The sequence below is a fragment of the Musca domestica genome, unplaced genomic scaffold (genome assembly GCF_030504385.1).
Source record: "Musca domestica strain aabys unplaced genomic scaffold, Musca_domestica.polishedcontigs.V.1.1 1, whole genome shotgun sequence".
NCBI lineage: Eukaryota > Metazoa > Arthropoda > Insecta > Diptera > Muscidae > Musca > Musca domestica.
In genome coordinates, this window is record NW_026712114.1 from 16396087 (window position 1) to 16409087 (window position 13001).

Consider the following 13001-nt stretch of genomic DNA (forward strand, 5'->3'; position numbering starts at 1 on the left):
GAATATTATCGTCGAGTGTATTAAAGCCTTGGGCACGCAAACATTGTGGCCACAGACCTTGGACATTCCAACAGGACTCAGCACCATCGCACTAAAAAATACCACAGTGTCGATCACCTCAAGCATGCGCTTCGCCGGAAATGGGCCAAAATACCGCAGAGCAACATTCGGGCAGCGTGTGACCACCAAATAATTTTTGCCAAAGGTGACCAATTCGAATAAATCTAAACTTATTCTAAAATTTGATGATATTTCCGACAAATTTTAGCTTTCATTCAATGAAATTTAAAAATTATGGCGTTTGACTTTGTTGCGGTTTTTTTAATCTCACCCTGTAGTGCTATTCATTACTTCAATAAAGCTACTTTCGGTAGTGTCCCATGTGGGAAGATAGTCAAATTTCCCAATAATAAAACCCTGTATGGACAATCTTCTTTATGTCAACAAATATCCAAATGAAGAAGTTATAAAACCATATTTTAACACACATTGAATATTGAAAAAATGGCAATCAAAAACTTTAACTTTATTTGGTCCCAAATTTGGCTAATATAGTATCTTTTAGTTAATTTGAAAGCCAGTCATCGAAATCAACAAATGCCACCACTATTGATTATTAAAATTTCAAATTGGGTTAAAACCAATTAATCGCGTTAATCGTTTTAACTGGCGTGATCACGCCAGTGCTTTATAATGTGTCATGACGACTAAAACAGAATTCTGGTGTAAAAATTTTCCATGAAATTTCACTTCCATGTAAAAATATCAAAATGACGAATATCTATTTTAATGGCCAATTAAAATTTCTCGGTTTTGATAAATAATCGCTATTTGTCTGGCATTTTTTCGAGAAAAATTAAAAGTCAACGCAAAAAATACAGATGAATCGCATTTTGTCAAAATAGAGCCCAGATAGCTTATCTTAACCTTTTTAAAAAACAATTTCTGGGCTAATAAAGTATGAGGTAATCTCAATAGAATTCGATCTGTCCAACTTAGTCACATTTATTTATTTGCAAAGTTAAGACGTCAATCATACCATAACTCTCTCTCTCTCTCTCTCTCTCACTCTCTGCTCAATTTTAGGCGTCTAAAAGTCTTTTTTCGATTACGTCTATTTTTTTATTAACGAATTTTTGATAAGACCCGTCCCATTTAAAAAATATAACCAATAATGTTTAATATTAAACGGAACTATCATCAAACGTATTTTGAAGTGTGGACTTATCTTACCCCAAAAACCAGGGGAAAATAACACAATTTGTGGAAAATAAACAAATGACACTGATTGCTGTGGACTCCAGAAGAAATGCCAAAGAAATGAAATCATATCACCCGTCAATAAAACAATTCAATACTGCCAATGAAATTCCACCTTGGCCACTATCGCGTTTTCAATTGATGTTGGGGTTTTTGTTATTTAAATCATCGAGAACTATAAAAATTGCAATGCAATTAAAGTTTTTGTTTCGCACAAAACATTAAATAATGCCAATAGCGCTATCTACTCTAAACTTATTGAACAAAGTGTCGGAAAAATGGGAACGGCTTGTGTTGGGATATGAAAAAATTGTTGGAAACACGATCACAGTGCTGACGTCAACTCAAACTAAGTTTTATGGCATAGAATTTCTACTGGAAGTGGAATGGGGGATCATTAATGATCATTTGAATGTGAATTCGTTTTTAAGCTTTATATAATTGCTTTGGAGGGGAACATATATACATAAAATGTTCAAAATCAATACAACTAAGTAGTATACTGGACAGATAAGTCTTTCCTTTAAATCCTATTGGGTTTCCATTTCCGCAAAAACTTGGTAAGAACAAATGACACTTTCGGAACTTCTACATATTATCTCATTACCAGTAGGCAAGAAGTAGTGACCTTCTACATTACCAGCGAGATAAAAAATAAGTCATTCCTCTAAACTTTACCAGGCAAAGTAACTTTCTTTTATTTTACCTGGTAATTAAAAAGCGACGCACGCAGACTACAATATAAAAAGACACTGGTGCGAACCTTCGCAACAGCAAACATTAACCAGCAAGGAAAAGTAAAAATTCGGGCGGGCCGACTATATGGTACCCTACACCACCATTTATATTTAATAGAGCTCCGGTAACAAAAGAATTTATGTTGGGAATTTATATGAAGTAGATCATTCCAACTTTTCGACTTATTTGAATGAGTATCTTGGCTTTAGAGCAGTTATAATTTGCTTTCAGAGGGAATAACTCCACCAAATGGAAACGTACGTCGCAAAATTCGCTCCATTTGGGCTAATATTAGCCATTGGATATAAAATAAACCTGAAATCGGAAAAAGATATATATGGGAGCTAAATCTAAATCCGATCCGATCTCGATAAAATTTAGCAGATCTATTTCTAAATTCTGTAAGATAACTGGTATAAAATATCATTGTTGTGGAGTGCGTATTACGAATGAGAGGGACTTAAAAACCAAATCGGTTGAAACATTTATACGGGAGCTATATCTGAACCGATTTTCACTAAATTTGAAGTACGTGCTTTTAGGCTGGATTCGGTCGTACGTGCCTAAATTTACTCCATTCGGTACACTATAAACCTGAAATCGGATAAAGATAAATTTTGGTAGAGGTATTGATGACCTACATTTGATATATTTCTCTCAATATCGTTGTTACGGCTGTGGAGGAGAAATTTAACAAATCGGATGAAGAATATATGTTGGAGCTATAGCTATATCTGAACCGATTTTCACCAAATTCGACACTTTAGATTATTTGACAATCAGGCTATATGTGTCAAATTCCGCCCTATTTGGGCAAATATTAGACTTTTAGCACAATAACAGGTACATCGGGCGAATATATATGTTGGAGCTATATCTAAATTTTGGCCGATTATCTCCACTTTCAATAGGGTTTGTCCTAAGGCCAAACAAATGTTTTGTGCAAAGTTTCATCTTGATCGGACAATTAATTCGACCTGTACTTTGTTTACAAAAATACATGGACAGACGGACGGACGGACGGACATGCATAATTCGACTCAGAATCTGATTCTATGCAGATCATCAAAAGGAACTTTATGTTACAAACAAATGCACATAGATATAATACCCTGACCACTGTGTGGTGTAGAGTATAAACAGGTAAAAAACATTAAAACACTTTAAAACCCTCCACCTTTGGGTAAAGAAAACATTTTTATATAAAAGTATCTGAAATCAAACTTTAAACTACAAATACCAGTAAGGCCATGACGTGGGTGAGGCCGTTGTATGGGGGCAATACCAATATGAAAACCTCTATAGAAAATTTTATACTTCGATGATTGTCATCTACCAAATCTTCTACAATACCAAATTGGAAACAATTTCGTTGGTAAACCTGACTAGGATTGTCAAAATATCGAATATCGGTGGATATCGTTATATGTGCGCTATAGGAAAACGTCGACCTAAATATTCATTGTCGTGCAGCTGGAGGTAGAACCCATTATGAACTATAGATACCAAATTTTTATACAAATCCGCGGAGGCACAATCATGTGGAGGCTATTCGAAAACGTGAACCTATATATACTATGTTCTGCCACAGGAGCTAAAACCCATTACGAACTACAAATACCAATTTTTAGACAAATCCGTGGAAAAAAGTGGCAAAATCATCAAAATACCGAATATCGGAATGTACTATTATATGGGGCTACAAAAATGTGGACCGAAAAAATATGCGAACAGGTTGGCGACGCACATATTGTGGCCAACGCTTTAATGCACTTATAAGCTGATTATTTTGAAAAATTACCAAGAAAAAATTCCGTCGAAAATATCGCTCGAGGGAAACACGTTGTATGTGGGATATACGAAGACGTAAACCTACAATTTTCCGTCGTAATCTCTAGTACCCAATTCTTTTCCTGGATGTAAAGTACTAAGAAAGAACTCCTTGTGTGGATTTTCAGACAATTCCACTGAAAAATGTAGCTAACACCTATGAAAATGCCGAATACCGGGAGGTACCGTTGTATGGAGGCTATACGATAACGTTGACCTATATAGACAATTCTTTTCCAGGAGTAAAGTGCTCTGAAGGAATTCCTTGTGTTATTTTCCAGACAATTTCATTGAAAAATTTGGCTAAAATCATCACAATATCGAATATCGGGTGGTACCGTTATATGGGGCCTATACGATATCGTGGACCGATATAGCCCATCTTCGAATTTGACCTACCTGCACACAAAAGACTGATCTGTACAAAACATTAGATTCCTTCGTCTTCGATTGTCAATAGAAGATCTGGAGTTTTCCGACTGTCTATAGAAGACCTGGAGATCTTCGACTGCCTATAGAGGACCTGAAGGTTTTCGATCGCTTAGAGAAGACTGGGAGGACTTCGATCGCCTATAAAAGTTCTAGAGGTCTTCAACTGTCTAAAAAAAACTTGGAGGTCTTCGACTGTCTTTAGAAAATCTGGTGGTCTCCTATTTTTATAGAAGACTTGGAGGTCCGCTACTTTCTATAGAAGACCTGGAGGTCTCCTACTATCTATAGAACACCTGGAGGTATTCTAATGTCTCTAGAAGGTCAGGAGGTTTTCGACTCTCAATAGAACACCTGGGCGTCTACGACTGTCAATAAAATACTTGGAGGTCTTCGATTGTCAATAGGAAACCTAGAGGTCTTCGATTGTCAATAGGAAACCTAGAGGTCTTCGATTGTCAATCGGAAACCTAGAGGTCTTGACTGTCGAAAGAAGAAATGTAGATCTTCTAATTTCTATAAAAAACCTAGAAGTCTTCGATTGTTATTAGAAGACCTTAAAGTCATTGACTATCTGTAGTTGGACAGGACTAAATCGTTTTAGAATTTTATGCTGATCAAGAATATATGTACTTTGTTAGGTCTAGAATTATTATTTCGATAAGTTACGAACGGAGTGACGAACTTAATCTCCCATTGTCAATAAGTCTATTTATAGCCTCCACCATACATATGATGGAGGGTATATGAAGGATGGAGAGTATAAAAAGACTTTTAATAAGAATGGAAGAACAAGGAATCTTCTATCGTGTATAGAAGATATTGTTTTCTTTAGAACACCCAGAGGTCTTCCATTGTCTGTGGACTCCCTGAAAATCTTTTACTGTATATTGAATTGAAGAGAGGATTTTTTCTTCACCGTAGAAGATCTTGAGGTCTACTATGTCAATAAAATACCTCCAGATCTCCTATTGTAGAAGGAATTTCTGGAGTTTTTTTTTTGCCGAAGGAAGATCTAAATTTACTTAACTGTTGTAAAACGATCTAGAGGTCTTCTACTGTCCAATGCGGACCTAGAGATCTTCGATAGACCATATATACGAAGTTATTCTCTCGAAAACTTATAATCGCTTTAGTTACCCGTTTTGCTGATTTTATAATAAAATCATTCTTCCCCTATATTTATACCCTACACCACAAGGTGGTCAGGGTATTATGTCTTTGTGCATTTGTTTGTAACAGGCAAAAGGAAACGAGATAGACCCATAGTTCCTTTTGATGATCTGCATAGAATCACATTCTGAGTAGATTTTTGCATGTCCGTCCGTATGTCCCTCAGTGTGTCAATGTATTTTTGTAAACAATGTACTGTTCGCATTTATTATATAAAATTTTGCACAAATCATTTGTTTGGCCCAAGGACGAACCCTATTGAAATTGGAGATAATCGGTCAACATTTAGATATAGCTCCCATATATATCTTCGTCCGATTTGCTTTTTATTGTGCACCAAACGTGTAATATCAGCGCGAATAGTATGGAATTTTGCACATGCAACCAAATTAGGCCTGAAAATAAGTATGCCAAATTTGATCGAAATCGGTTCAGATATAGCTATAGCTCCCATATATATTATTCATCCGATTTGTTATTTTTGTCCTCCGCAGCCATAATATGCACTCTGTAGCAACAATATTTGGGGAAATATATCAAATATAGCTTAGAAATACATTTGCTAAATTTTATCGAGATCGGTTCAGATATATAGCTATAGCTAACTTCGTCCGATTTACCTTTGATTGTGCACCAAACGTCTAATATTTGTCCAAATGGGATGGAATTTGGCACTTACGACCGAATTGAGTCTAGAAGCTAGTATGTCAAATTTGGTGAAGATCGGTTCAGATATAGCTATAGCTCCCATATATACTGTTCATCCGATTTGTTATATTTGTTACCCACAGCTGTAATATGCACTCCGTAACAACGATATTCAGGGAAATATATCAAATACAGCTCAGACATATCTTTGCCAAAATATATCTTTATCCGATTTCAAATTAATTGTGTACCAAATGGGCAATCCAAGTCCGTATTTAAAAGATGCAAATGCTTCGGCATATTCAGTCCCTTGAATTTTAAATTATAATTATAATCATAGCGTGTATGATTGAATTCTCCCATAAAAACTTTTAATTGCTATGCGCAGCTCTACTAAATTAGCAAAGTGGTGTAGGGTATCATAAATTCGGCCCCGCCCGACTTTAAGACTTTCTTTACTGGTTTTGAATATAATTTTAACTTTTGTTTTAAATTATGGAAACTTTACTCACCTTAGTAGCAATTTGAGAAAACAACCAAATCCACGGCATGTAGCAACTTCGCCGGTGTAGGTAACTGTCATTTTTGTAGCTTGGAATTTAAGTTAATATAGCTTCTATATTGTGTAAAAATTGTGTATTCTATATAAATAACTTGTATATACCCTGTATATACATATGTATGTAATTAGGTAGCACTTTTGTGGATTTTTTATTGTAGTTGTAAATGTTTTTCTCTTTTCTGTTTCTTTTTTTTTTTAATCACATAACAACACAACAGATTCAAAGGTATCTGAACTTTTTTGCTTCAATTTTTCTTTTTGATTTATTCACTATTATTATTTATTATTATTTTAACTTTTTTCTTTGTAATTGAGACAGTAATTATTACAATGACTGGAAATAATTGCGAGTATTTCTGTTGGCAGCAGCGGCAGCAGCAGTGTGATTTTATTTCTTAAATATCTATCTTTCAAACATTCTGTTCTCTCAGGCATCTAATCGCTGTCTTTTTTTGTCATCGATCGTTGTACCTTATCTAGATGTGAACATTTTCATTTAGTTACTGACATTTGTTTTCAGTTTTTGTTTTTTTATCACTTCATTTGTACGGGAAATAGGAATCTGTTTTTATTTTTTGTAGACACTGTAAAGACAAGAGCAGAAAAATAGAGACGTGAAATCAATAACAATTCAGCTGGAAGTATTTTCTTCTAAAAATATGTCTAACTTGAAAATAATGGAAATAAATTACAAATGGCCATAAATCTTCTTAAAGAGACGACAGAAGCAGCACCACACAACAATAGTAACTAACAATGAGAGCGTTTGACCTTGGTTTGCTGATAAACGAGTATTGGTATGGGGAGCGTTTAAACACGAGCGGAAGATGTTTTATGGTGTTGAAATAAATTTTGAGTTTAGTATAACAGTTGTACTTCTAGTAGACAATGATGCTACTAAACTATGATACATTTTTAGGCAGATTACAAAAAAGAAAAAGGGAACTTGAAATCCAAAAGTCCGTTGTCGAGCAACGCCTATTGTAAAGGTATACATCTTTAATAGAAGATAGAAGACCTGGATGTCTTATACTGTCTGTAGAAGACTTAAAGATCTTTGACCGCATATAGAAGACCCAGAGGTCTTCTACTGTCTATAGAAAACCTGGAGGTTTTCGATAGTAAGTTGAAGACCTGGAGGTCTTCGACAGTCTTTTGAAGACCTGAAAGCCTTTGACTATCAATAAAAGACCTGGAGGTCTTCGGCTGTTAATAGAAGAGCTAGAGACCTTCGACCGCCTATAAAAGTCTCTGACTGTCTATGGAAGACGTGGAGGTCTTCTACTGTCTATAGAAGACGTGGAGGTCTTCTACTGTCTATAGAAGACCTGGAGGTCTTCTACTGTCTATAGAAGACCTGTCTATAGTAGACCTGGAGGTCTTCCACTGTCTATAAAAGACCTGGAGGTCTTCTACTGTCTATAGAAGACCTGGAGGTCTTCTACTGTCTATAGAAGACCTGGGGGTCTTCTACTGTCTATAGAAGACCTGGAGGTCTTCTACTGTCTATAGAAGATCTGGAAGTCTTCTACTGTCTATAAAAGTCTCTGACTGTCTATAGAAGACCTGGGGGTCTTCTACTGCCTATAGAAGACCTGTCTATAGCAGACCTGGAGGTCTTCTACTGTCTATAGAAGACCTGGGGGTCTTCTACTGTCTATAGAAGACTTGGAGGTCTTCTACTGTCTATAGAAGACCTGGAGGTCTTCTACTGTCTATAGAAGATCTGGAAGTCTTCTACTGTCTATAAAAGTCTCTGACTGTCTATAGAAGACCTGGAGGTCTTCTACTGTCTATAAAAGACCTGAAGGTCTTCTACTGTCTATAAAAGACCTGGAGGTCTTCTACTGTCTATAGTAGACCTGGAGGTCTTCTACTGTCTATAGAAGACCTGGAGGTCTTCTACTGTCTAAAGAAGACCTGGAGGTCTTCTACTGTCTATAGAAGACCTGGAGGTGTTCTACTGTCTATAGAAGACCTGGTGGTGTTCTACTGCCTATAGAAGACCTGGAGGTCTTCTACTGTCTACAGTAGACCTGGAGGTCTTCTACTGTCTATAGTAGACCTGGAGGTCTTCTACTGTCTATAGAAGACCTGGAGGTCTTCTACTGTCTATAGAAGACCTGGAGGTCTTCTACTGTCTACAGAAGACATGGAGGTATTTTAATGTCTATAGAAGACCTGGAGGCCTACTACTGTCTATAAAAACCTAGAGGTCTTCTACTGTCTATAGAAGACCTGGAGGTGTTCTACTGTCTATAGAAGACCTGGAGGTGTTCTACTGTCTATAGAAGACCTGGAGGTCTTCTACTGTCTACAGTAGACCTGGAGGTCTTCTACTGTCTATAGTAGACCTGGAGGTCTTCTACTGTCTATAGAAGACCTGGAGGTCTTCTACTGTCTATAGAAGACCTGGAGGTCTTCTACTGTCTACAGAAGACATGGAGGTATCTTAATGTCTATAGAAGACCTGGAAGCCTACTTCTGTCTATAAAAACCTAGAGGTCTTCTACTGTCTATAGAAGACCTGAAGGTCTCCTACTGTCTGTAGAAGACCTGAAGGTCTCCTACTGTCTGTAGAAGACCTGGAGGTCTTCAACTGTCAATAGAAGACCTGGAGGTCTTCTACTGTCTATAGAAGACCTGGAGGTCTTCTACTTTCTATAAAAACCCGGAGGTCTTCTACTGTCTATAGAAGGTCTGGAGATGAAGATCGACTCTCAAGAGAAAACCTGGACGTTTACGATTGTCGATAGAAGCCCTGGAGGTCTTCGACTGTCAATAGAAAACCTAGAGGTCTTGACTGTCGAAAAAAGAAATGGAGATCTTCTATTGTCTATAAAAGACCTAGAAGTCTTCGATTGTCAATAGAAGACCTCAATGTCTTTAAATATCTGTAGAAAAACTAGATGTCTGGACGTCTTCTCCGGTTTGTAGAGGACCTCCAAGTCTTATATATTTCTATAGAAGATCTAAGCGTCTTCTTTTTGGAAATCCATTTTGTATTTAACTCCAAAGTTTATTGACACGCCGGTCAATAATAAAAACAAAACTTCGCAAATGTTCATGACTATTATTTTCTTCGCCTCTCAATTCTCACCTTTCAATTCCAAACAAATCAAAAAAAATGTGCGCTTAATTCAACAGTTAGCTCGTCATTTGCCAACTATTTTCGGTGTGTTGTTTTCATATCGAATGGTCAGCGTCATTCGGAATTTATTTCCCCCCCAAAAATAATATGGACGATAATGACGTAATTTTATGACCGAAACAAAGTTACCTTAGCAGCGGCTCAGCAGATATGCCAGCTAAATTACCAACTAGCTAGCTAGATTGTTGTGCTATGTTGTTTGGGTTTTTTTTTGCTCTACGTTTAGGAAGCCAATGACCTTTTTTCTACGCATTCATGTGCGAGCGTAGCCAAAAGCTTAATAATAGAATTGCTAATACAACTAGACGTCGATACGCCGAATATTCGTCTATATTGCCGGCAAACATGAATAAGTTCAAGCGGTCATTTCGTTCAGTAATTGTCAACGAATATCGAATTGATTGAGAGTAGAGAAGTTGGGTTTTCGATAACAACATTTACATTCATTGGGAGTTAATATTTCTATGTCACAATGTATTTGATGAGGCCAAGAGATAACGGAAATGCACACATCATTTATAATACGTTTATGATTTATTTTTACTAAATTATCGTTTTTTGACCTTTCGGAAAGTTTAATGAAGAGAGATTTCCCAAATGAACAGAATAATTTTACCAGGAATTTTATAGACAAACGAAGATTTCAAGTTATCCTACAGCCAACAGAGAACTTGCAGGTCTTGTTCAGACAATAGAAAACATCTAGCTCTTCCACAGACCATAGAAAACCTCTAGATCCTCTAGGCTTTTTACTGCCCATAGAAGAGCTGGAGTTCTTCTATTGCTTATAGAAGAGCTGCAGGTTTTCTATAACCTTTAGAAGAGCTGAAAGTCTTCTACTGTCTTTTGAAGAGCTGGAGGTCTTCTATTGTTCGTCGAAAAACTGGGGGTCTTCTATTGCCCATAGAAGAGCTGGAGGTCCTCTATTGACCCATAGAAGAGCTGTAGGTCTTCCATTGTCCATAGAAGAGCTGGAGGTTTTCTATTGCCGCATAGAAGAGCTGGAGGTCTTCTATTGCCGCATAGAAGAGCTGGAGGTCTTCTATTGCCGCATAGAAGAGCTGGAGGTCTTCTATTGCCGCATAGAAGAGCTGGAGGTCTTCTATTGCCGCATAGAAGAGCTGGAGGTCTTCTATTGCCGCATAGAAGAGCTGGAGGTCTTCTATTGTCGCATAGAAGAGCTGGAGGTCTTCTACTGCCGCATAGAAGAGCTGGAGGTCTTCTATTGCCGCATAGAAGAGCTGGAGGTCTTCTATAGGCGCATAGAAGAGCTATAGATCTTCTATTGCCCATAGAAGAGCTATAGATCTTCTATTGCCCATAGAAGAGCTCTAGGTCTTCTATTGGCCATAGAAGACCTCTAGGTCTTCTATTGCCTTTAGAGACCTGTAGGTCTTCTATTGCCTTTAGAAGACCTGTAGGTCTTCTATTGCCTTTAGAAGACCTGTAGGTCTTCTATTGCCTTTAGAAGACCTGTAGGTCTTCTATTGCCTTTAGAAGACCTGTAGGTCTTCTATTGCCTATAGAAGACCTGTAGGTCTTCTATTGCCTTTAGAAGACCTGTAGGTCTTCTATTGCCTTTAGAAAACCTGTAGGTCTTCTATTGAATTTAGAAGACCTGTAGGTCTTCTATTGAATTTAGAAGACCTGTAGGTCTTCTATTGCCTTTAGTAGACCTGTAGGTCTTCTATTGCCTTTAGTAGACCTGTAGGTCTTCTATTGCCTTTAGAGACCTGTAGGTCTTCTATTGCCTTTAGAAGACCTGTAGGTCTTCTATTGCCTTTTGAAGACCTGTAGGTCTTCTATTGCCTTTAGAAGACCTGTAGGTCTTCTATTGAATTTAGAAGACCTGTAGGTCTTCTATTGAATTTAGAAGACCTGTAGGTCTTCTATTGCCTTTAGTAGACCTGTAGGTCTTCTATTGCCTTTAGTAGACCTGTAGGTCTTCTATTGCCTTTAGTAGACCTGTAGGTCTTCTATTGCCTTTAGAAGACCTGTTGGTCTTCTATAGCTTTTAGAAGACCTGCAGGTCTCCTATTGCCTTTAGAAGACCTGTTGGTCTTCTATGGCCTTTAGAAGATCTGTAGGTCTTCTATTGCCTTTAGAAGACCTGTTGGTCTTCTATAGCCTTTAGAAGACCTGTAGGGTTGGTCTTCTATGGCCTTTAGAAGATCTGTAGGTCTTCTATTGCCTTTAGAAGACGTGTTGGTCTTCTATAGCCTTTAGAAGACCTGTATGTCTTCTATTGCATTTAGAAGACATGTTGGTCTTCTATAGCCTTTATAAGACCTGTAGGTCTTCTATAGCCTTTAGAAGACCTGTAGGTCTTCTATCGCCTTTAGAAGACCTGTAGGTCTTCTACTGCCTTTAGAAGACCTGTAGGTCTTCTATTGCCTTTAGAATACCTGTAGGTCTTTTATCGCCTTTAGAAGTCCTGTAGGTCTTCTATAGCCTTTAGAAGACCTGTAGGTCTTCTATAGCCTTTAGAAGACCTGTAGCTCTTCTATTGCCTTTAGGAGGCCTGTAGGTCTTCTATTGCCTTTATGAGACCTCTAGGTCCTCTATAGCCATTAGAAGACCTGTTGGTCTTCTATAGCCATTAGAAGACCTGTTGGTCTTCTATAGCCTTTAGAAGACCTGTTGGTCTTCTATAGCCTTTAAAAGACCTGTTGCCAGTAGGTCTTCCTTCTATCGCCTTTAGAACACCTGTAGGTCTTCTATTGCCTTAAGAAGACCTATAGGTATTCTACTGTCTTTAGAATGCCTGTAGGTCTTCTATTACCTTTAGGAGACCTGTAGGTCCTCTATTGCGTTTAGAAGACTTTGTTTCTCCTTAGAAGACCCGGGAGTCTCCTATTGTTTATAGGGCAATAAATACGTCCACACGGTAATTAATTCGTTTAAAGTTCTGTAGACTTCCGTTTACTAAGTAGACAAAGACTTGTGGAAATTTTAACAAGTCTGACCAAATTTTGTTTTTGGGGATATTAAAAAAAAAACCGGTTAAGCTTAACGTTGTTGTTTACCTCTTGTCTTAAGTTTCGCTCAGCAACTTTGCTTAACAAATTTGTTGTATTCGATATTCTACGAATTTGGGTCATTCAAAATAAATGCTGATTTTTTAAGAATATAAAGACAAAAACAACAGAGAACAGAACAATAAAATCTCACAACTTGCTGAGATGATGAATCGTTTATACACAAATGAGT

The 13001-nt window shown here is 37.3% G+C and overlaps 2 protein-coding genes across 2 annotated transcripts in view; both read right to left on the reverse strand.

Moving 5' to 3' along the window:
- Positions 1 to 6779, reverse strand: part of LOC101901310 (bestrophin-2) — a 34054-nt gene extending 27275 nt beyond the window's left edge. Inside the window, 1 exon segment of the mRNA XM_011294364.3 lies at positions 6591 to 6779. Coding sequence (XP_011292666.2) covers positions 6591 to 6661 — 71 coding nt within the window. The 5' untranslated portion in view covers positions 6662 to 6779.
- The window catches only part of LOC101901586 (uncharacterized), a 375472-nt gene that overhangs the window by 279396 nt on the left and 83075 nt on the right, over positions 1 to 13001 (reverse strand). The gene's annotated exons all lie outside the window — the stretch shown is intronic.